This window comes from Eubalaena glacialis, chromosome 2 (assembly GCF_028564815.1).
Source record: "Eubalaena glacialis isolate mEubGla1 chromosome 2, mEubGla1.1.hap2.+ XY, whole genome shotgun sequence".
Taxonomy (NCBI): Eukaryota; Metazoa; Chordata; class Mammalia; order Artiodactyla; family Balaenidae; genus Eubalaena; species Eubalaena glacialis.
The window spans coordinates 76,691,467-76,717,903 of NC_083717.1; the positions used below are offsets into that span (position 1 = coordinate 76,691,467).

The 26,437-nt window shown below is 37.2% G+C and overlaps 1 protein-coding gene across 7 annotated transcripts in view; it reads right to left on the reverse strand.

Moving 5' to 3' along the window:
* Positions 1 to 9,491, reverse strand: part of RNF111 (ring finger protein 111) — an 82,994-nt gene extending 73,503 nt beyond the window's left edge. For 5 of the 7 annotated variants that reach the window (XM_061182067.1, XM_061182065.1, XM_061182064.1 and 2 more), the window contains exons 1-2: positions 9,169 to 9,491; positions 8,211 to 8,257 (exon numbers count right to left, since the gene is read on the reverse strand). In XM_061182067.1, coding sequence (XP_061038050.1) covers positions 8,211 to 8,257; positions 9,169 to 9,177 — 56 coding nt within the window. In that variant the 5' untranslated portion in view covers positions 9,178 to 9,491. Of the gene's footprint in view, positions 1 to 8,210; positions 8,258 to 8,829; positions 8,880 to 9,168 lie in introns of those variants that run through there. The other 2 variants (XM_061182068.1, XM_061182069.1) reach the window with 2 other exon arrangements.
* Positions 9,492 to 26,437: the final 16,946 nt, after the last annotated feature.

Sequence of the window (26,437 nt, forward strand, 5' to 3'; positions counted from 1 at the left end):
AGTAAGGAAAGATCATGTAGCAGGAACAGGCCTAAAATGTACAAAGAACAGAAAGAAGGGGAGTGGGAAGAAAAGGAGATGGCACACAATAAGCATTTTTAAAAAATATGTGCACGCGCACGCACGCGCACACACACAGAGGAACTAACAGCAAGTACGAAACAGCAACAAAATCCAATCATCTGACTTCACAAGCAATTCCAAAAAGAGAACAGAGGAAAAAACGACTAAGTAGTTATCAAAGCTAATACAAGAACATTTCCTAAAAATGAAGGACATAAACCCTTTCTACCTTTGTCCTAAGAGACTACCATTTTCTCCTCCACTCCACTCCAGCTGCAACAGCTTCTTGGCTATTCCTCTGCCGGCCAAGCATACTATTGCTATTCAATCTGCTCGGAATGCTTGTCCCCAGGATATCCATAAGGCTCTCCTACCTGCTTCACTTGGGTCTGTGCTTAAATGTTTCCTTATCCTTGAGACCATCCCTGACCACCTTATACTTAAAAAGCTAACCCTACCCCCATCTTCTTTTTCCAGCTCAGTTATTTCCATAATCACCATCTGTAAAATTTACTTGTTTTCCCACTAAGGCCAAGACTTGATTTTCATCACTACTGTGCTGAACACATAGTTGGCATTCAGTAAATATATGCTGAATTGTTATTTAAAATATGCAACATACGAGACCATGGAGTTAAAGAAACCCAGAGACCTTTATCAATTAATTGACTGTGAATCTGTATAAAGAATAACAAAGCCTCTCTTAAAACATTTATATTCTTACAGTAAAAGGTTAAACTGATATTTATATAATAAAAGAGTAAATATGAAGTATGTTTTTGAAAAACAGGAAAAATAAAATAAAATAATCTAAAATTGTGATACAACTATATTGGGAGAAACGGTAAAGAGAGAAGTGTGAACTCCTTTTCCATAAGGAGTCAAAAGGTAACGCTTAAAACTGCTTAACCCTCTGGATTAACCAGCTGTAGCAGCAGTTTTTAAACTTTTTGACTTGTAAGAACCCCTTTTCACTCTTAAAAATTAACTGAGGAACTCAAAGAGCTTTTATTATGTGGGTTGTATGTACTGGTAATAATATTATAAAGGAAAGTTGGTAAATGCTTTAAAATTTTTTATTTAAAATCAGCAAAGGTAAATCCACTCCATGCTAATAAGTAACATTTATGAATGTATTTTTCCAAAAAAATTAGTAACAGTGGCACTGCTGTACATTTTTGCAAATCTCTTTAATAGAGAAACCCGATTTCTTATATCTGCTTCTGTAGTCAATCTAAAATGAAAATCCAGCTTCACACCAATATGTAGTTGATAAAAGAAGGAATATTTTTAATAACCTTTTCAGATAAGTGTGGATATTATTCTTCTTTGATATTAAGCCAAAACTTAACACGCGTAATTCTGTAAAGGTTAGCTGCAAGGTGGACTCTGAAACCATATCAATGAAACTTTCCAGACCATTTCATTTAAAATCTATTGATTAAAAAAGAAAAAAAATCTATTGATCTATCTTGCACTTAAGTAGGCCCTTATACCCACAGCATGATTCTGTTAATATCCTGCATTGATCTTTTGAAAAAAGTTGGTCCACCGAGTTATGCACATCTTCCAAACAATGACACGTTTCATTATAACACAGCAAATTTTTAAAAATCACATTTGTTAATATCACCAACAATTTCATCAGCAAGGTCCTGAGACGTTGCCAAGATCACAGTGGCAGATATGTTTTCCAAAATTCTAATTTCTGCTTGAAAGCCTTAATTTTATCCTGGCAATAAATTCTGTTGGTTGTTTTCCCTAAAGTGACAGGCTCACTTCATTTACTTTTGAGAAAATATGTACAAATACCCAAGTTTAAATAACTACAGTTTGTCATTCTTTCAAGTAAAAATAGTGTTCCATGAAAAAAGCAACTAGTTTGCTAGTTCGGCACGCAACTCAATCACACAAATATTTTTCTTCAAGACAAGCATCATACTTTGGTATGCAGCAGAAGTGTCGTATAACATTCTTCTCATTTTGTCACATGAAATATTAAAAAAACATGTACTCAGGGGTCAAGATTAATAAAATTAACAAGCTTTACTGCTTCATGGAGGATATTCTTAAATGAAACCAGGTTTTTTTCCCCAACCGTTAATGTATAGTGATGAAGAATATGACTATTAGTACAATTTTTGCCACTGTCTTGATATGCACTGCAGGGCCAGTAGTTTTACCCACCACTGTGTTTGCACCATCAGTGCAAATGTCAACACAGTTAAGTAACAAAGAAGAAGTTAGTATTATTATGAAATAGTTTCAAACCAACAGATAACTTGAAACATTTGAAGACCCCCCTCAAGACTCCACAGACCACAGAGAACCACTGCTCTGGAGATACATATAAACTAAGAAGAAGGAATATGTCTCCAGGGAAAAGAACTGGGTGGTAGGAAGACAGGGATGGCAAGAAGACTTATCTTTCCCTGTATACCCTTTGTACCCTGGGAATTTAGTATCCTTTGTATTGATATGTATTTTACCTTAAAAAATTAAATAATTATTTTAAAAAACAAAAAATGTAAACTGACATCTAAAGTGGCTAAGTAGATATATAAGCATATTATTTAGAAATATGAAGGTAAATACCAAAAGAAAAAAAATTTTTTAAGAGCTGAAAGTGTTCCCACTTAGGAAGTGGAACTAGGAGATTAGGAGGGGTAGCAGAGGGGACTGTTGTTTTTTTCACTATAAGCCATTTGGAACTAACTTTTAAATCATGTACAGATGTTAATTGGTTCAAAAATAAAAATCATTCAAAATACTGCCAGGAAAAATACTTAAAAGTTAAGTTTAAAAGACAAATAAAGCAAATACCGATGCAAAAGTGAGAGAATGGCTGTGAAATATACCAAGATGTAACAGTAACTGCCTGGAATAATGTGCCTTTGAGTTCCCACTCTTATATGAAATATCATTCTATATTACAATAAAAACATTTTCATTTAAAAAGCTAGTTAAAAAGCAACAATTTCCTCAAACCAAAATGTCTGATGACTCAGTTAAAAACAGTTAAGTAGGGACTTCCCTGGTGGCGCAGTGGTTAAGAATTCACCTGCCAATGCAGGGGACACGGGTTTGAGCCCTGGTCCAGGAAGATCCCACATGCCGCGGAGCAACTAAGCCCATGCGCCACAACTACTGAGCCTGCGCTCTAGAGCCCACGAGCCACAACTACGGAGCCCAAGTGCCACAAGTACTGAAGCCAATGCGCCTAGAGCCTGTGCGCCTAGAGCCCGTGCTCTACAACAAAGAGAAGCCACCGCAACGAGAAGCCCACGCACCGCAACGAACAGTAGCCCCCCACTCGCCGCAACTAGAGAAAGCCTGAGTGCAGCACCGAAGACCCAATGCAGCCAAAAATAAAAAAATAAAATTTATTTTTTTTAAAAAACAGTTAAGTATATAAACCTTAAGTCATTTTTTAACAGTTAAGTGGTTAAACCCTCCCCACACACATACACGTACACACACAGACACAAGGCAACATAAAATAAAATAACCTTTTTTTTCTTCTATTTCATTTGATCACGATTAAGATCAAATTAGAACTTATGTATTTGAAAAAGAAAAGAATAAAATAATTGCTTTACAGTAAATATAATTGCTAAATCTTATGTAATTACTTCATAAACAAAATCTTCAGAGAAATACAAACCCACTGTCAAAGTCTAATTTAAATTTAGTTTCTCAAAAGATGTCCTGATCCAGAAAAGAAGAGATTATTTCTATATATAAACAGATAACTCAAAAGCAAATTGGATTCCCCACTGTAAGGACCCAGGGCTCCTTGGAGAATGGCTGATTCCAGGACTGAGATGTGCAAAAAGAGAGGAAATACTCCAAAAAAATTATGAGAGTATGTCAAAAAGACACAGAAGCCAGGGTAGAAAGGCTCCCACTGGACAAACTTGGGACAATCTGAGCATCAAAATAAATAAAGGCAGTAATGTAGTATAACCCATTGAGTAAGATAGGAAGGACATAAGTCCATATTGATAATAGATAAAAGGATGCTTCTGCCTTAAAACAGAACGCCTACTGACATAAAGAAATGGAGTCAGAAAATAACCATTTTGCAACCATCAATATAAACATCAGCACAGGCAAGAATCATCAATGGATGTTAAATCCAGGAGGGAAATTTGATGAAAATACAGATCTGATTAGAAGCAGTATATATGCTCTATCTCAAAGTTATCCCCACAGACTGCTTATTAGGTGAGAGGGGAAAAATAATAACTATACATTCCTGTGAAGAAACCAGAAAACACCGTGACCAGGTAACTAAAACTTAACATCACCAATGAGGGGCAGACCGATAACAGGTACTTCAATATCATATCCTGAGAAAGATACAAAATCCCCCGCTGGGGATGCATAACCTGAATCTAATTATGAGGAAACATCAGACAAATCCAAATTGAGAATACTCTATGAAATATATAGCCTGTATTCTTCAAAAATGTCAATACAATGAAAGAGAAAGGCTAAGATACTGTTCCAGATGAAAGGAGACTGAAGAGATATGACAACTAAATGCAATTTGCAATCCTGGCCTGGATCCTATGGGGAAAATGCTACAAAAAAACAAATGCTATTACTGGGACAAACTGACAAAACTGGAATAGGGGCTATAGATTAGATAGATTAGATAATATAGTATTATCAATGTTAGATTTCCTGAATCTGGTGACTGTATTGTGATAATGCAAAAGAATATAATACACAGTGAATATTTAGAGACTTGGGCATAATACATTCAATTTACTTTCAAGTGATTCAGAAAAGAGCACTAAAGCAAATGCAACAAAATTTTAAAAACTGGTAAATCTGACTAGAGGATACTGAAGAGTTCTCACTACCATTTTTTAAACTTTTCTTTAGGTCTGAAATTCTTTAGGTTTGAAATTATTTCAAAATAAAAAATTTAAATAAAGGCAAACTGGGATGTCAAAAGGTGGTAAAGTAAAAAAGTGATTTATTCTGATGCCCTATAGCACATATGAATAAGGGAAATGAATACAACAGTGACTCAGACTGGCACACAGCTGCATATAGAACTTCCTAAACTCTCAATTCTCTAGAAAAAGAAAAAAACAATTTTTTTTTTTTGGCCACACCGTGCAGCATGCGGGATCTTAGTTCCCCAACCAGGGATTGAACCTGTGCCCCCTGCACTGGGAGCACAGAGTCTTAACCACTGGACCGCCAGGGATGTCCCAAGAAAAATATTTGTTTAGTAACCACATAAACACTAAGATGCTGATCCTGTGTACCCTCAGGAAAACACAGAAACCTATGATTTCATGTTAACACAGTCCACACTGAGGGACTCTCCCTTCATCCAGCAAACCATAAGCTCCTCACAGGCAGGCCTTAAGGTCCTGCTCTTTGTTTTAACTCAAGCACCGACACAGTGCCTGAAATACAGTACTCATACTTGTTGAATAAATGATGAATGTTTAGAAAGAGGAACAAAAGTCTACATTTTATCAAAACTGGGAGGAAGAGAAAAAAAAGGAGAAGACATCTAAATAGGGTATATATTATTTTAAACGCATTTTAAAGTATGAACATTTTCAAACCTCATAAAAGGAGAACAATATTATTACTACCCATATACCTATCACTCCAACACAACAATTATCAGGATTATTCCACACTTGCTTCATCTAACTCATCTCTCCCATCCTTTCTTTGCTCTGAAGTATTTTTAAACGAATACCAAACAAATTTCTCTTCCTCATTCTTCAGTCTCCATCTCTAAAAATGGGCATTTTCTTACATAAACATAATGCCATTAGCATCCCTCACAAAACTAACAGTAATTCCTTGAAATATCTAATACCTACCTACATTCAAATTTCCTCCAAAGTGCTTCAAAAATTACTTTCTACAGTTGGTTTGAGTCAGGATTTAAACAATGTCAACACATTACATTTGGTTACTACACATAAATATTTTTAACCTTCCTTTTACAATTGTCTATCAGTAATTATGAAAAAGCCTAACAGACAAACCAAACAATTAATTCACAATTGTAGATTCTCCAGAATCAAACCCAATCTAATGTATTTACTGTTTGCTTTGTCTGCAGCACTCTTCCTCCAGATTGCCACTGTGGCTGACTCTTTTTAATCACTGATCGCAAATCAAGTATTACCTCTAAAAAGAGGCCCTTTCTAACCTCTCAGTGCACAGTAGAGCCCCACTTTCATTCATTCTCCATTACATGCCCCTATTTTCTTCATGGCACTTACCACTACATAAAGCTATTCTGTTTATTGTTTCCCCTAATAAAATATCCACTGCATGAAGGCAGAGTGCCTTCTTCACTGAAGGCCAAGAATAATGCCAAGAACATGAGACAATCAATAAATACTTACAGAATGATTAAATAGTAATGCAGTACCTCTATCTAAAATGTAAGCTCAGTTTAGTATTTGTTTTTAAACATTTGTAGCTCACTCACTGCTCACGTCATGGTATAAATTGAGTACCTGCAGAAACTTGGGCCAGCCGTTACCAAAACACTATGGGATGCAGCAAAGAAAGAACAGAGGTGTAAGGCATTCAAATGCATTTCTGGAAATTCACTCAACAATGATTACGGGTTTCTGAAAGAAAAATTACTCAGGATGATTTAAAGAGCATTACCAGGAGTAAAATTTTCATTTTTTAGTATCATATGAGAGCTAATCATGAGTAATAGCTACAATGGGACAGAAGCATTATCTAGAACAACAAACATGGCTCAATCATTTGTTTTGTTTCGTCTTTTTTTTCCCCCTGTCTCTAATATATACATACCATGAAGGAATTAATACTCTCAGTATAGCATTTCTTTCTGGGGACTGGATCATGATGAATACGATTAATACCAAAAACGCCTAACTAAAAATGCAAACCATTAAAATTGGGACCTAGAGAAAACTAGAGTTACCTATCCCACACTTCTCATTTAACAGTTGAGAGAGATCTGAAGCCCCGGATGGATGGTCATCCACAAAGTCACAGATCTAATGAATAGCAAGCAAAGCTAGATTTAAAATCCAGATCTCCTGTCTCTAGCCCTATACTCTTTATGTATAATAATGTCACCCATAGAATGTTAATATCAAGTTATAACATACTTTACCATCATTTTTAGTACTGTCACTTTTTTTTTTTTCCTATTGAAATCCTAGCCACCGGGGGAAATGTCAAAACAAGGGCACATATAATTACGCTCTGAGTAAAGCATGTTACAGAAACCCCTCTTTGACAAAATAATACAAGAAGCATCTAAAAATTTTAATTGGTTTGATTCAATGAGGTTTTTATTCCACATTTTAAATTTTAAAGTGAAAATAACTATTTAGGAATATCTGCTGACTATTCCTTTGCTTTAGACGAGTAAATTGCTGGCCTCTTATCTTAAAGATCAGTATAGCTATTTTTCAATTATCTGTAGAAATAGAGTACTGAAGTGAAATTTGTCAAGGTATAACCTCCACTGCGATGCATTTTTCACCAAAATGAAATTATTTTTACTATATCTTTCGTCAAAAACCAACTCTAGTGAAAGAACTAATATGCAAGTGACCAAAAGACATCAAACAAAAGGGAAAAAGTGACAGAAGGATCCATACACACAAGATGCAGCTTCCCTGATGTACAAGGAGAAACTCTAATCTTCCTAGTTTCCCTACAATATTGTTCAGACCAATTCATAAATACCCTCACCAGTTCTAAGAATACTACTCTGAATTGTAGAGGCAAACAAATGCACAGAAGAGAGATGTCATTTGTCCAAGGTTAAATGACAAGAGATGGACAAAAGTAAAATAATTCAAGGCTTTAAAAAAAAAACAATTTAAGATTCTTTTCAGAGTGAAAGGGTTTCTTTCTCACCCTACTTGTTTTGTCTCACAAACACGACCAAACACTACTGTTTTGTATGAAAAAATAACCTGGTTCACACTGACATGAAAATTTTTACTAAAAAACATATAGTAATGAAATATCACAATGTAGATTTTTCACCCTAATAAAACCAAGTAAAACCAGTATTATAAAACTTCTATGTAATACCTTAATCACATACTAACATTTGAAAGCAATGACACAAAAAACAAAAATGGGAAAGGAAATGGAACCTTAGCTTATCTTTTCCCCAGTCTGTTCTTTTTGGTTGAAGAGGTCCCTAAAACAAGAAAATTAAACATAAAACACCAAATGAAATAAAGTTTGGATTAAGTCAGGTTCAAAAAGCTTTATGAACTATGAAATGAAGTCTATGTCAGCTGGCATTTTACCACCCCAGAGAGTTCTAAATTCATACTGCACATAAACCAAGAAACAGGAAAGCATGCAATACAATGGAATCACCTCACACTACAAACATGAACAAATTAAATGAATACCCTATACTTCCTGGTATTTTTTAAACGTTAAAACTTAGACGTGCGTTAAGAACTTATCTGTAAAGATCTACTATAACCTATTTAAGAACTATGGTAACAAACCTCTATTTCTGCAGCATAGAACAAATATTTCCAACTACAACATTGTTACTGACTCTGATAAATTCTCTAAAAACAGTAACAAAAATATCAAGCTTCTTTTTTAATGACCAACCAGCCAACTCTATACAAAAATCTGACGGGTCTGTATCTCAGCTGTTCTGCGGTCTACGTTTCCTTCATCACAGAAGAAGGCAACTCCCTAACCGTCAGGGCTGACTTAGCGCCCTCCAACACCCCGGGTGCGGGTTACCTTCATCACTCCATTGTCAAATCGCACTCCCACGCCTCAGTCCTCAGCCCCCATCCTAAGACTCTAGGGAGAGTCGAAAAAGGGAAATAAATCCCTTCACCCACAGCCCCTTACTGAGGGGGGTGGGTGTGTCTGTAGACAAATGCTTTGCTCAAACACAATTAAATCTTCTGCAGAGACCCAGACCCTAAGTCACTACGGAGCCAGCAATAACCGGCCGGTCGCCGACCCCAGCCTTCCGCGGCCGCAGCCCTTCCTCTTTCTCCCCTCCAGCCCGGCCCCTCCCCCGTTGCGCGCACGCGCGGCCTCCAATCGATCCCCTCCCCCCGCCCTCCTCACCTTAATCATTAGCAACCCTCTTCCCAGGCTCCGGGAATCACTGGCCCAGGAAGGAAGACAGGAGATGTAAGGGGGGAAGAGGATGCGTCGAGAGCCAGTGATCCGCGCCTCGGATGTTGGCCTAATAGGCCCCGACAGTCAGGAGCAGCGTCTGTCACCGCCACCAAAACTGTACGAGCGGCAGCGCCTAGTTCGGCCCAGCTGACCCGGCTTGGGTTCAGAATGCCTAATTTGGTCCCACAGGAACTCCTTCCCCGAAGCTGCGGGCGTTTCTATGCTGCGCAGACCGAACACCTCCCCACCGTCGCCGCCACTGCTGCTGCTCTCCGGCCGCCGCCGCCTAACCAATCCCTCCTCTACCGAGCGAGCACGACACTGGGGGCTTTACGACAGTTCGCAAAGTGAGAGCGCAGTAGCCTTCTCGCCTCCATTAACATCTGTTTGTTTCTGCGCTTGCTCAGATTCTCGTTTCTCACCGTGCCGCCCCCTCTTCCTCGAGCCTGCCCCTTCGAACTCGCTTTATCAGTCTGTTGGCGAAACTGAGCGATGTCACAGAGCTCGTTAGTTTATTTTCCTTGGTGAAATGCGGTCAGTATTTAAACAAAATGCTGACTACGTCTTGGCTGATTTTTTTCATAACTAAAAGTTACAACTAACCACAGAATTATTGACAGTACTTAAGGTAACAAACGAAAACATCGTGGTTTAGTGTCTTTCGCAGCAAATGATACTGAAATCATACTTGCCAATGACATGGAGATCATGGTACCTCACCGTTAAGGTGAATTTGCTCCCGAAATCAGATCAAAAGTGGTGATAGGTATCCTGGGAACTAACTGTACAATCACATACGCCTTCTTACTTATTTTATAAAAATCAGTAGATAGCAAATGCTTCATTACGTGCATTAGGAGGATGTAGGGGAAAAGGATGTAGGCTTTGGAATCAGTCAAACTTCCTTTCAAATCTCAGTGATGCCAGACTTAGAGAATGAACTTATGGTGGGGGGGGGGGGAATAGGCTGGGAGTTTGGGATTGACATGTACACACTGCTATGTGTAAAATAGATAACCAACAAGGACCTACTGTACAGCACAGGGAACTTTGCTCAATATTCTGTAATCTAAATGGGAAAAGAATTTGAAAAAGAATTCTAAAAATTAAAAAAAATCCCAGTGATGCCAAATAACAGCTAGCTGTCTAATTGATTAGACCTTTGTAAATCTGTTTCCAGAAAGGAAGGATGGGAGAGAAGGAGGAAGGGAGAGAGAGAGGAAGAAAAGAAAAGAAAGAAAATGTCAATTATACCTCAATTTAAAAAAATAAAAGCATATTTAAAACAAAAACAAAAATACCTCAGTTTCCTCCTCTGTAAACTGAGGTAACATCATTTCTCTCAAAGGGTTCTTGTGAGATTAAGACAGTTCACATAACTGCTTCAAACATTAGTTACCAATTAAGTGTTCAATAAACATTAATTCCCTCCCTTTGTCATCAGCTTGTCTTTCTCAATACCCTTTCCTTTGTTCGTTCATGTTCTCCATATTGTTCAGTGAAGAAAATATTTTAAAATGATAATGATAATAAACAAGAAAGGGTAGCAGATCGTGTGGGGAGACCAGAAGAGCATTGGACTAGGATTTTTCCTCAATCCTCCTATTTTCTCACTCTAAATAAAAAATTCTTCCTCAACTATCTTATCTACTGCCATGGTTTTAGCTGTTATCAACTTATGACTTCTCAAAGCCATGTATTTCCAGACCAAACCATTTCTCTAAAGCTCTTGACCTATGCGCTTCAAAAAGGTATACACTAGCCACATGTAGCTGTTGAGCACTTGAAATGTGGCTAGTACAAACTGAGAAGTGCTGTAAGTGAAATCTATACATCCAATTTCAAAGATACAATACAAAAAATTATTAAAATCTCAATAACTTTTAATGTTGATTACATGTTGAAATAATAATTTGGCTATATTGGGTTAAATCGATGGTTCTCAAACAGGGGTGATTTGGTACCATCTCCTCCCCCCGAGACATTTAACAATATCTGGAGACATTTTTGGTTGTCACAAATTGTGTGGGAAGGGAGCTATTGGCAACTACTAACAAGAGGCCAGGGATGCTGTTAAACATCCTACAATTCACAGGATAGCCCTACACAACAAAGAATTCTCTGGCACAAAATGTTAATAGTGCAGTCGAGAAATCCAAGGTTAAGTAACATATTCTATTAAAATTAAATTAACCTATTTCTTTTACTTTTTAAAATATGGCTACCAGAAATTTTTTTTTTTTTTTAAACATCTTTATTGAAGTATAATTGCTTTACAATGGTGTGCTAGCTTCTGCTTTACAACAAAGTGAATCAGTTACACATATACATATGTTGCCATATCTCTTCCCTCTTGCATCTCCCTCCCTCCCACCCTCCCTATCCCACCCCTCTAGGTGGTCACAAAGCACCGAGCTGATCTCCCTGTGCTATGCGGCTGCTTCCCACTAGTTATCTATTTTACATTTGGTAGTGTATATATGTCCATGACACTCTCTCACCCTGTCACATCTCACCCCTCCCCCTCCCCATATCCTCAAGTCCATTCTCTAGTAGGTCTGTGTCTTTATTCCCATCTTGCCACTAGGTTCTTCATGACCTCTTTTTTTTTTTTTTTTTTTTTTTTCCCTTAGATTCCATATATATGTGTTAGCATACTGTATTTGTTTTTCTCTTTCTGACTTACTTCACTCTGTATGACAGACTCTAACTCCATCCACCTCATTACAAACACCTCCATTTCATTTCTTTTTATGGATGAGTAATATTCCATTGTATATATGTGCCACATCTTCTTTATCCATTCATCCGATGATGGACACCTAGGTTGCTTCCATGTCCTGGCTATTGTAAACAGAGCTGCAATGAATATTTTGGTACATGACTCTTTCTGAATTATGGTTTTCTCAGGGTATATGCCCAGTAGTGGGATTGCTGGGTCATATGGTAGTTCTATTTTTAGTTTTTTAAGGAACCTCCATACTGTTCTCCATAGTGGCTGTATCAATTTACATTCCCACCAACAGTGCAAGAGTGTTCCCTTTTCTCCACACCCTCTCCAGCATTTATTGTTTCTAGATTTTTTGATGATGGCCATTCTGACCGGTGTGAGATGATACCTCATTGTAGTTTTGATTTGCATTTCTCTAATGATTAATGATGTTGAGCATTCTTTCATGTGTCTGTTGGCAATCTGTATCTCTTCTTTGGAGAAATGTCTATTTAGGTCTTCTGCCCATTTTTGGATTGGGTTGTTTGTTTTTTTGTTATTGAGCTGCATGAGCTGCTTGTGAATCTTGGAGATTAATCCTTTGTCCGTTGCTTCATTTGCAAATATTTTCTCCCATTCTGAGGGTTGTCTTTTGGTCTTGTTTATGGTTTCCTTTGCTGTGCAAAAGCTTTTAAGTTTCATTAGGTCCCATTTGTTTATTTGTGTTTTTATTTCCATTTCTCTAGGACCTGGGTCAAAAAGGATCTTGCTGTGACTTATGTCATACAGTGTTCTGCCTATGTTTTCCTCTAAGAGTTTGATAGTGTCTGGCCTTACACTTAGGTCTTTAATCCATTTTGAGTTTATTTTTGTGTATGGTGTTAGGGAGTGTTCTAATTTCATACTTTTACATGTACCTGTCCAATTTTCCCAGGAAATTCACAGGATAGCCCTACACAACAAAGAATTCTCTGGCACAAAATGTTAATAGTGCAGTCGAGAAATCCAAGGTTAAGTAACATATTCTATTAAAATTAAATTAACCTATTTCTTTTACTTTTTAAAATATGGCTACCAGAAATTTTAAAATTACATTTGTAACTCACATTATACTTCTGTTGGACAGCGTTGACTGGAATCTAGACCCATATGGCTGTTTACTGTATATGTCATTTCCACTTTAATGTGCCACAGGCATTTCTAACATATCGTGTCCAAAATAAATAAATGAATGTACGTATACGGTGTTTAAACCCCATCCATCTCAGTCTTCCCTGTCTCAATCAATAGGACCAAGTTATCTAACTAGGAACATAATGGTCATCTTTGATGACTCTTCCTCACTCCCTACCTCTAATTAGTCAATAAGTCCTTCCAATTCTGCCAATGAAATATCTCACATATCGAAAATCGACCCATTCCTCTCTGTACTCTGCAACAGTCCAGGTCTTTAGTATATTTAGAACTATTCATTTATCAAGTACTTACTATGTGCTAGACATTGTGCTGCACATTGTGAGTACTAGGTACATAACCACTGCTTTACTTGAAGTCGTTTACAAGACCCAGAAAGCAAACCCACAATTTACACTGTAATGTGGAAGGTAAAGGACGGTACACTCATGTTCTGAGAACACGAAGATGAAACACTGTAGTTAAACCAAGAGAAGATGAAACACTGTAGTCAAACATGTAGTCAAACATTAAACCAAAATTTAATGTTTAAATTTTGCAACATGAATGAAGACAGTTAAATAAAGCAAATAGAGAGGGCATTGCAGGCAGAAAGATCAGCACGTGCTAAGCTACAGAATCCTCTAGTTGAAACAGCATGAAACAAATTCTTTACTAGGATCGACTGAATGTGTCATGCAAGGAAACTATCAAAAGATGAGGGAAGCAAAGTAGATAGAAATATATTAAGTAAGGTTTTTGCTAGGATAAGGAATTTGAACTATTTTATATTTAAAACTATGAGAAGCTATTAAAGGAAATCAATCAGAGGAATAAAAATCACATTTGACTGTTAGAGACACCATTATATAAGCAGAGTAGAGGATAGATTGGAGAAGGGCAAGAGTAGAGGGGCAAAGACCAGTTGGAATTGCAGGTAAAAAGTGATGAGAAATGGGAGTAAGAAGCAAGGGACAGATACAGAAGATAAGAAGGTTGAATAACTAAGTGGTTATAGGAGGTGAAGGAGGAGAATCTCAGAGGCTTCCAGATTTATGGTAAGTGGTTGGGTGGTGGCACCATTCAAGAAAGAGACACAGGCTTGAAAAACCCAACTTTGGGGGTTTGGGACTTTCAATTGCATGGGATGAGGGAGGAGGTTGAGAGAAAGGAAAGTATTACTTCTTTTTGGGGCAAGTTGAGTTTGAGATATCTAACATTTACCCAAAGTGGAGATTCCAGTTAAGCTGTTCAACATATGTGTCTGAAGCTTAGGAGAGAGGTCTGGGCTGAAGACAGAGATTTGGACTCATTAACTTATATGTGATAGCCAAAACAATAGTTTTGATGAGGTCACACAGAGCATAAATGAGAGGAGACAGATACCTGGGGAAGTCTGGTATTTTAAGAGTTGAAGAATGAAAAGGAGTCCCAGAAGGATATGGATGGGCCAGAACAAAGGGAAAAACAGGTAATGAACAGGACCAGTGAGAAAAAAGTTTCAATAATGAAGTGAGTAATGAAGGGTATGTTTGGCAGTATGGAGCAGTTTCGGCAACTGGTCTACATTTTAGAACACAGGTCCTCAATTGGGGTTGATTTTGACCCCCAGGGGTTATTTGACAGTGTCTGGAGATATTTCTGGTCATTACAACTAGGTAGATGTTACTGACATCTAGCAGTTTGAAGCAAGGGATGCTGCTAAATATCCTACACAGGACAGCGCCCCCAGCAAAGAATCATCCGACACAAAATGCCAATAATATTCCAACTGAGAAGTCCTGGTTTAGAAAGGACGGAACAGTGTAGTTATACAAGGATCAGTACTTTGTCATGAAATTGGTAGTAAATGGAAAAAGAAAGACACATATCAAGCAGGATATGGAATTTTTAAAAGGCGGAGACTTGAATCCTATTGGTATATTGACGGGAACAGAGTCCGCTGAGAAAGAGTGGTGAATGATCATGGAAATAAAGAAATGTTCAATGGAAGCAGAGGAAATGGGATTCAAAGGTCAGATGGAAGAATTAGCCTTAGATAGGAGAAGGGCTAGTCCTTTCACTGAAGCAGGTGGGGAGGAGGAGGAAGTGATCGTATAAATGAATTAAGTTTGTTAGCTTCAGGGGGCAAACAAACTCAGGCTTGCTCATTGAATGGTCTTGATATCTCTGTGAAATGTGAGGTAAGGCCATCTACTAAGACATCAGGTTTGGAAATGGCTTGGTGGAGAGTAATGAGAAGAGGTAGACTTAAAAAAATCAGAATAGTCACTAACATGATGGCAGGGCAGACAGTAGATGGGCAACAAATCAAAGGCAGGAAGCCCAGAGCAGAAAAGGGGTGAGACTGAAAGGACAGGTGCCACGGGTTGTATTTAGGGGAATAATCGCAGATTATAGGGGTGGGAGATATCTCTCATCTGAATTACACACAATAGTTTCCTGATTTCTATGTTTCTACTCCACGAGCATCACCCTACCACTCCCAAATCCACCTTCAACCACTACCAGAGTATGGCAGAAACTGAGACACTAAGTTAAAATTCTTCAGTGATCCTCCATCACCTTCAGGATAAAATCCAAAATCCTTAGCTTGGCAAATAAAGCTCTTCAAAATCGAGATTCTCCAGAGCCATTTCACACCACCTCTTTCTACAATCCTACTCCTTGCCCCCACTTAGACTTCAGCAGACTTCTCAAACTCCTTGCATTCTCTAGAAAACGTATACTGTTCCAAAATCTTCCTGCCTTTGCACCTACTATTCCTTCTGTGCAAATACCCTCCCCCTCTCCCCCCACCCCACCCCTGCTTCATCTGCTTAGCAAACGCTTATCCATTCCTCAAAGCCTTCCTCCTTGAAGCATTTCCATACCTCTCTCCTCCCACTCCCACAACAGACCTAATAATTACTCTGACTTTTGTACTCTCTTCAATCTTTGTATATACTTCTATTAGAAGTATTATAATTATTTATATACATACCTGTCTGTTCCAAAAACTGAAATCAAAAATATATATATGTAATGTCCTTCTCTCTTTAGTAGAAAAATATCACTCAAAAGTATTTACTGAACTTACTGAATAAGAAGATTGGGGTTCTACAGACTTGTGGTTGCCAAGGGGGTGGAGGGGTGGGGGGAGGGTTGGAGTGGGAGTGTGGGATTAGCAGATGCAAACTATTATACATGGAATGGATAAACAACAAGGTCCTACCGTATAGCACAGGGAACTATAGTCAATATCCTGTGATAAACCATAAAGGAAAAGAATATGAAAAAGAGTATATATATATATGTATAACTGAATCACTTTTCTGTACAGCAGAAATTAACACACAACATTGCAAATCAACCATACTTCAATAAAAACTAATATGTAAAAAATAGATAACTAATAACAACCTGCTGTATAAAAAAATAAATACAATAAAATTTAAAAATTAAAAAAAAAAAGATTGGGGTTCTAGTCTTAATTCTGCACTAAGAAAACAGAAATTCTTAGTCTTAATCAAATCATTTGAACTCTTCCAAAAATTAATTTTACTTACTGTGAAAAGCTCAGGGCTATTCAACACATAGTCCAAACCAAATTCTGCCTGCCGGGAACTGCAGCAAAGTAATGTTTACCAAATTAGTTTGCACACGTGGGCCAGTAGTGCCTAACTATCTGGCAGACAAGAATTTAAGGAGCTTGTTCTAAACATGGAAATACTGAGCTGTATTAATGGATCACCTGCAATAAATGGGAAAAAAGGAAATTTTCTACAAATTATCGAAGTCACAGGGAAAGACTTGTATGCCCACCAACCATTGCATAAATACTATAACTCTATAACGTTTGCAAGTGAGAGTATGCTTATGTGGTCAGCTTTGTGAGCTCTTTGGAAGAAAATGAAACAAAGATTGGAGATTTAATGCAATGAGGGGATTTGGGGAACTTGTTGAAAATATTTACTAAAATATTTCCTCAGATGAAAAGTTTGGGGAAGAATTAAAAGGATCTAAACTAAGAAGTGCACTGGTCAGAACACTTAGTGATTCACCACATTTTACTTTCTTATTGATGTACCAAGGTATCACTGGAACTTGAAACTAAAAGGAAAATTTTATAGATTCCACAGCACTGCTGATTTAGTTGAGGCAAGGCAGGTCCTCATTAAAATTTTATATTAAAAAAAATTTATATATATATAATTTGATTTCAGACTATAAGATTGCAGAGACTGTGTTCAGCTTGAAGATTACAATCTTTATTATACATACAGAGTGACAGAGACAGAAAAACAGAAACAGAAAGTGAGGAGTCATTAGGCACAGCACTTATTTCCTACTGCTAAACTGCTTTGAAGTCAATGAAATCATTTTGAAAAATTGAGGAGCTCTTTGGTGGAATGATAACTTCAAAAGATAGGATAATTTTCATGAATATATATCATTTTCTAAAGTTTCTCTGTCTTTGGAATGTAACCTTCAAGGTATATTTGAATTGTCAAGCACTAATACTATCTGTGTGGCTCAGCTTTTGAAAAACAGAAGTAACAAATTATGGACTTACAAGGAGACACAGTATGCCTGGAATTTGGCAGACAAGCATTTGAAACTTCGAGTATCCTGAAATATTTCTGGCTATCTGGCCAAATTCTGGGCATGCTTGAGGCCACGTGGTTCTGTGAAAGTATATTTTTAAAATAAAACTGTAGAAAAATAAAAGAGAAAGCCACCATTCACCTATGGTTATGTAAGCCTAGAGTCACACTGAGGTTTCCAGATTGATTGACAACTCTTCTCAGAATAGTTTAGTCTGTTAATTACTAGTATTTTCATACACTTTGTCAAAATTGGTCACAGGCTTACCAATTAACTTTTACAATAAGTTGTTTTAACTCTTTTTAGAATGTTTTTGCAATTTAAAAAAATTTTTTATTTATTATTTATTGATTTATTTATATTTTTATTTTTGGCTGCATCGGGTCTTAGTTGCGGCACGCGCGGTCTTTGCTAAGGCACGCAGGATCTTTCCTTTCGGCGTGAGGGCTTCTCTCTAGTTGTGGCATGCAGTTTTCTCTTCTGCAGTTGTGGCACACAGGCTCCAGAGCGTATGGGCCCTGTAGTTTGCAGCACACGAGCTCTCTAGTTGACGCACTCAGGCTCTGTAGTTGTGGTGCGCGGGCTTAGTTGCCCCGCGGCATGTGGGATCCTAGTTCCCTGACCGGGGATCAAACCCGGGTCCCCCGCACTGAAAGGTGGATTCTTTACCACTGGACCACCAGGGAAGTCCCCTGCAATGTTTTTAAAAACCATAATTTCTAAAGGGTTCACTTCTGTAAGCAGTAAACAAAACTTTAAAAGTTTAAGATCATTAAAAATTAGTCTTATACTCTCCAAAGTCCCTTAAAGCTCTAACATTTCATGATTTGCTTCAGACCTAATAAGATTTATGTGAACGCTGTGAATATTACAGTTTCAAGTGTGATTTACAGACTGGTAAATTATTTGCAAATTCAGAACAGGAAGTTAAGATGTTTCTATGTACTTGCTTGTTATTTATAGATTATGTAAAGTTTTCCAAAAGCACTAAATGTTTCCCTAAACTATATTAGTATTTATTTAATTGCCTAACATGTATCTTGACTATGATTTTGGATTATAGGATTGTAAACAGAGATTGTGCTTTGTTTAGTTTACAGATTGTACAAATATATCAGTACATTTAAAATACTGATATACTTGGGGAATATTCAAAGAGAAGGATATAGAAGAAGAAAAGAGAATGAAATGAAACTCTCTATGTAATAAGAGGAAATTTTAAAAATATTTAACAACTTGAATCTGAATGGCATTAGTACTCAGGACTTCTGATAAGATTTTAATTATTTTTAACTTTTGATAGGGCATAAGTCACTATTAACACTACTGTTTCAGAAATCTGGAAAGATTGGAGATTTTAGTTTTAGATCTTTTAGATCTTTACTTTGAAATTTAACTCAAAAATTTTAAGTTGTGTAAATATAAATTGGTCAAAGTTGATGATAACCAAACTCTGAAAATGTATTTATTTGGATTATAAGGATAAATAAAATGTTTCTACCCTGAACCCTTCAAACACTAATTTAGGATTGAGTTAAACTAGGAAAGAGTGCCACCTACTGAATCAAAATTATTTAAACACCTCAACATTAAGTTCATTTTCAGAACATCTAAAGTTCTAGCATCAAAGATGTACATTTTAGAGAATCTTCATACAGAAAATACCCTCTGAAAAATTATTCAACTAAATATTTCCTTCTAATAGAAGAATAGCAGACTGGTCATGTGTGTTTATCATGCCCGACATCCACCCGACAAACGACAAAGGAATCAAAATGGTACAAACCCAAAACAACAAGAGAGTGGGAGCAGGTCGTAAGCAAGCAAGTTATTCCACCAAATATCTGGAAGACAGAAATCAGATAGAGAACAGGTGACTGCTGAGGCAGAGTGAAGAAGAAGTTACACCATGAAATACTACCAGAGGGGCTGTACCAATTAGGAAGCTGATACGCTTTGCACAATACACCAGAGGCTAAAGACTCAGGCCAAAGACAAGGAAGGCCAAGGAAAAATATTTACAAATGAAAAAGAAAGAGATTAATTGTAAGTCTGTATGTGTCATGGTCAAACCTCTCCATGCCTCTCTTCACCACATAAATAATGTATAGCATCTAGGATTTGAAGTTCTAGGATAAAAACAAGGGCAGGGAGTTCTGGGGAAAAAAAGAAGAAGGAGAAGAAAACAAAACAAACAGATTGAACTAGTTGAGGAGATCTAGAACAGCTGGTGTGACAGCCCACACTAAATACTTCAATTGGAATACTAATAGGTCCCACCCGCCAACACCTGCCTGGCAGTAGACATCATCCTTTTACACATTTAGTTCTTATACTACATAATTTTAAAACATTTAGTTTTTATACTACATAATTTTAAAATATTTATTGAAAACCAAGATATGCCAGGTATTTGAGGAAAACTTGTAATGTGAAAGGGACCAACCTAACATTAAAAGAAACTGCAGAGAGTAGAGATAATTTAACATAGGGAAGGGGAAAATATTTTAAGCCCACTAATATCCTCAGAAATTTTTAAAAAGTGACACTGCATCCTTATAACAGAAAAAGGATACTATGAAAAAAGCAAGAAAGAATGCTTGGAAATTAAAATGATGATTTCTGGGCTTCCCTGGTGGCGCAGTGGTTGAGAATCTGCCTGCTAATGCAGGGCACGCGGGTTCGAGCCCTGGTCTGGGAAGATCCCACATGCCGCGGAGCAACTCGGCCCGTGAGCCACAATTACTGAGCCTGCGCGTCTGGAGCCTGTGCTCGGCAACGAGAGGCCGCGATAGTTAGAGGCCCGCGCACCGCGATGAAGAGTGGCCCCCGCTTGCCACAACTAAAGAAAGCCCTCGCACAGAAACGAAGACCCAACACAGCCATACATACATACATACATAAAAAGAATGTAAGCAGACAAGGATAGCATTAAAAAAATAAAAAAAATAAAATGATGATTTCTGAAATTAAACTTCAATAGAAAGTTTGAAAGACAAGAACAAGAAAATCTTCCAGGATGTAAGACAAAAAAGGAAAGGAATATGAGAGAGAAGGTAAGAGGTATAGAGGATCAACCCTAGAGGTAAAATATCCAGTAGAAGTTCCAGAAAGGGAGAACAAAGAATATGGAGAGAAGAAATTATGAAAGAAGTAATAAGAAATTTCCCAAACTGAAGAAGATTTCTGAAGTTCTAAAATTATTTATTCATTCATCTCTCGAGGGACACTCAGGTTGTTTCTACCTTTTGGCTACTGTGAATAACGCTGTTATGAGCATTCATGTACAAGTCTCTGTCTGAGTCCCTGTTTTCAATTCTTTTTGGTGTGTATGATTTCTATGAGTGGAAATGTTGGGTCACACCGTCACACTTAGCTTTTTGAGGAACCATTTTCCTCAAACTATTTTCCATAGTGGATGCACAATTTTATATTCCTATTAGCAAAATATGAGAGTTCCAATATCTCCATATCCTGGCCAACACTTGTTATTGTCTGTCTTTTTTATTATAGTCATCCTAGTGGGTGTAAAGTGGCATCTCATTGTGGTCACACTGTTTTACTCTCTTAGTGATTACTTTAGAAATTCCTTAACGAAACCATCTTTACTTAATAAAACCTAATACTGTGGGACTTCCCTGGTGGCGCAGTGGTTAAGAATCCACCTGCCAATGCAGGGGACACGGGTTCAATCCCTGGTCCAGGCAGATCCCACGTGCTGCAGAGCAACTAACCCCGTGAGCCACAACTACTGAGCCCGCGTGCCACAACTACTGAAGCCCACGTGCCTAGAGCCCATGCTCTGCAACAAGAGAAGCCACCGCAATGAGAAGCCCGCACACCGCAATGAAGAGTAGTCCCCACTCACCACAACTAGAGAAAGCCCGTGTGCAGCAATGAAGACCCAACGCAGCCAAAAATAAATAAATAAATAAATTTATTTTTTAAAAAACCTAATATTGTTACCTTTATTATCCTCCTGGGGAAGAATCTATAAACGGTGTAACAGCATTTAGCACATACACCCCTCAACATGCACACACATCACTTGTGATATTTTTGTCATGTAGTATTGTAATTCTCTATCATTTAAATGCCACACTGTTGTTTCTTCACACCCCCTACTTTCACAGTCAATGTGATTTAGATTTATTCTCATAATTATCATTTTCTTTGGTCTCTATCAATTTCTGCATCTGATCTTTCATGCAAGATGATTTTCTTTCTGCATGATGAACCACTTATAGAATATTCTTTAAAGCTTATCTCCTGTTGGCAATATCTCTTATTTTTCTCAAAAATGTATTAATTTTACCCTCTTTATTGAAGTATATCTAGAGGGGTATTTTCTTACAGCACCTTAGAGGTAACATTTCACTGCCTTCTGAAGCTCTTGTCATTGAGATGTCAGTGTTGGGTTTAATTGTAGCTTCTTCGAAGTTAACGTCTTTCTTTTTTTTTTTTTGGCTGTTTTAAGATTTTTATCTCTGTCTTTTTTTTGTTTTTTTTCCTTTGGCTGCGTTGGGTTTTTGTTGCTGCGCACAGGCTTTCTCTAGTTTCGGTGAGCAGGGGCTACTCTTCGTTGCGGTGCACGGGCTTTCTCTAGTTGTGGTGGCTTCTCTTGTAGCAGAGCACGGGCTCTAGGCGTGTGGGCTTTAGTAGCTGGAGCACGCAGGCTCAGTAGTTGTGGTGCATGGGCTTAGTGGCTCCGTGGCATGTGGGATCTTCCCGAACCAGGGATCAAACCCGTGTCCCCTGCATTGGCAGGCTGATTCTTAACCACTGCACCACCAGGGAAGTCCTTTATCTCATCTCGATTTGCTGAAGTTTTATTTTTATGTGTTTAGTTAAGGATTTATTTTATTGGGCTTTGTAGGGATTCTTGAATCAGATTATTAATGATCATCTCTTCAAAATATTGCCTCAGATCCATTCTTTCTCTTTTTCTTCTGGGACTTCAGTTGAACATGTTAGGTCTCCTCACTGTATCTGATATATCTCTCTCCCTTTATACTGTATTACCTATTTTTTAATTTCTCCTTGCTTCATTCTGCATAGTTTCTTCTAAAATTTATTTGAGTCACCTAATTTGCTCTTCATTTGTGACTAACCCACTAATCAAAAAATTTTTTAATTTGGTATTAAACTTTCACTTCTGGATTTCATTCTCCCCCCCTACATCTGTTATGTCACTTTTTTATAGTTTACAGTTCCCTGCTAAAATTTTCAAGTTTGATTTTATCCCTTGAACGCAATAATCATAGTTTTGTTTTATTTTGCTTTTTTTAGATTAGTTTAGTTTTGCTTTGTTTTTATCTGCGCCTCATAATTCCAATTTCCAGAGTCCCTGTAAATCTTTTTCTGCTATTTGTTTTTCCTGCTGGTTCTAATTCATGGCATCTTTTGTCTCTTTGTGTGCCTCTTTATCTTTAATTATTTTCAGAATCCTGTGCTTGAAATTTTGTTATAGACATCATCCTAGATCTGTTCCCGTACAAAGGGGTTTTGTTTGTATCTGCCAGATGCTCAAGGTGGTCAGCAGTGCCAGACCAAGGTGTGGTTTGCTGCATCACCACGTGATGTGAAGGGAGACAGCAATCCATATCCTTTCCCCCACAGAATAGACTGTCATGACCCTAGCACAAAGTTGGTGAACTCCATCTACCAGTCCTCATTCCTTTAGCCCAGCAAGGCTTCCATAAGTGCAGCTTAGTCTTTCATTTGCCTTCTTAGGATTGGTGTACATACCTAGGACCAAAGTGCTCCTGAAACTAATGTAACGTTGTGTGTCAATTATACCTCAATTTTTTTTTAACATCTTTATTGGAGTATAATTGCTTTACAATGTTGTGTTACTTTCTGCTGTATGACGAAGTGAATCAGCTATACATATACATATATCCCCATATCTCCTCCCTCTTGCGTCTCCCTCCCACCCTCCCTATCCCACCCCACGAGGTGGACACAAAGCACCCAGCTGATCTCCCTGTGCTATGTGGCTGCTTCCCACTAGCTATCTATTTTACATTTGGTAGTATATATAAGTCCATGCCAATCTCTCACTTCGTCCCAGCTTACCCTTCCCCCTCCCCGTGTCCTCAAGTCTGTTCTCTACGTCTGCATCTTTATTCCTGTCCTGCCCCTAGATTCTAAAAAAAAAAAAAGTGCTCCTAAATGGCTTATGTCTTTGGACCCCTAACCTCTCCCATATCTTGCCTTGTAATTCCTCGCTATAATATTAAATGTTTCATGATTTTTTTAAAATTTACTTTATTTGGTTGTGCTGGGTCTTAGTTGCAGCAGGTGGTCTCCTTAGTTGCGGCTCTTGGACTCTTAGTTGTGGCATGCATGTTGGATCTAGTTCCCTGACCAGGGATCGAACCCAGGCCCCCTGCATTGGGAGCACAGAGTCTTAAACACTGTGCCATGAGGGAAGTGCCTTTTTTAATGATTTTTAAGAAGCCTTTATAGCTTATCTATCTTTTTAAGTTACATTCAGTGGGAAGGTAGGTAAAAATTATTTAGTTTACCATAATTTAAAGCCAAGTAACCTGCCTTCAAGTTTTAGTCTTTGGGGTTTCCGTTTAGTTCTCACTGTATGTCACTCTCTCCCTAAGTAATTTTATACACTACTTCATGTATAAGCTGATATTTCAAAATTTTATATCTTTGCCCACATATTTCTTCTGAGCATCAGATATATATATGTTCAACTGCCTATTCTACATCTCCACTTGAGTGTCCCACAGGAACACCCAAACCCAACATATATAGAATTGGATCTGCATCTATATGTCAGTGATTCCAGTCCATATAAATAACATATGTATTCCAGTAATATGTATATTATTTCATTCAATTTCTAAATCTTCCAGCTAGGCATTATCACCAAAGTTTTAGTTTATATTTCCATGATCCCTAGTGAGATTGAATACTTTTCATTTGCTGTCATGCCAGATTTACGGAAAGAGAATCAGAGAGTATAAGTAATTTTCCAAAATCTCTAACTCTACTGTGACCTTCTAAAGTCTAAGTCCTTTGTTTTACTCACTTTTGTATGAATGTTTGTTGAATAATTCAATTAAGAGTCATAAAGGGTCTTAAGGATCATCTAGTTGAGTCATCCTATTTTCCACTAGAGAAAAATAAACCCTAGAGAGATCAAGTAGCTTTCCAATATCCCATATCAATTTAGTTAGTAGCAATAATCAATTCTGGTTTTTTCATCTAAGAGGTACTATTGCCTTGAACTGATCATTAAGTGAAGTCAGCTTTATTCACACTTTAAATGAGACAATTATAGCTGAGACAGTTTAAATTACTTGTCCATGGCCAATATGAAGTGTGAAGGAGTACACAGAAACAAGATGTTTCACATTAAAAATATTTTTGTTGTTGGAGGAAGCATATTTTCCACTGCTTCACCTTTGGTTTATGCAACAAAACCTGTCTTAACAATGAGATAATGAACTTAGAAATGCAATCTAAATTTTTGAAACTATGACTTTTAAAATGTGAAATACTCACTAATACCTTGCTATAAGTGCTACTTTAAATGAACCATATTTTATTATATTTACTTACGTGTTTAAACATTCCCAATCCTATTCTCTAAAAGTATTTTCAAGAGCTTACATGAACACAAGTAATATCAGGGTAGAAACCTAAATAGAATGAGACTTTAGATAAACAATGAAAAGTAAATGAGGATAGGAAAATTTAGCCAGAGGTAATTATGCAGAAATACATACTGTAGAATCCTGGACAAATCCTAGATAAGAGCCACAAACCTACCTTTAGATTCCTTTCAGCCAAAGGCAACAGGAAAATGCAGTCAGTTACAAAATTCACAAGTATCAATAAGGTAATATGTCTCAGAAGAAGCAGAAATTTACCTTACATTGAGACCTGAAAGAAATATTATTAAAGGGACACTGTGTGACAGTAAACAGCATTCTTAGTAACATGCCTGTAATGATTATCATGGTGAGTTTCATGAAGAGAAAGAAGCTGAGGAGACATATACCACAGTGAGATCCTCTCATAGCTCTTTAAGAAGTTATTATAATAAGTCTTAAAATTAGATAGTGTGAGTCCCCAAATTTGTTCCCTTTTTGAAAATAGTTTTGCTCTTCAAGGTCCTTTACATTTCCATATAAATTTGAGAATCAGTTTTCCAATTTCTACCAAAAGTGTATGGGATTTTAGTTGGAACTGGGTTGAATCTATAGATCAGTTTGGATGTAAAGGACCTTATTATTATAAGGTAACAATAATCAAGACAATGTGGCAATCCTGTAAGGATAGATACATAGCTCAATGGAACACAAAGAGAGTTCAGTAATAGTTCAAAACATATATGTTCAGTTGGTTTTCCATAATGTTGCCAAGGTAATTCAATGGGGTAATTCACGTAATAAAATGAACTTTGATTGTTATCGCACACCATATACAAAAATTAACTCAAAATGGATCAGAAGTTTAAGAGTTAAAACTATAGTACTTTCAGAAGAAAACATCAGGTAAAATCTTTGTGTCCTTCGGTTAGGTAACTATTTTTTAGATAAGATGTAAAAGCATTAATCATGAAAATAATGACAGACTGTACTTCCTAAAAGTTTAAATGTCCTGTTCTTTGAAAATACTCCTAATAAAACTATGGTAGAAGCTAGAGAACAAGAGAAAATATCTGAAAGTCGTATATCTAAGGGAGGACTTAGGGACTTACCCGCTGGCACAGTGGTT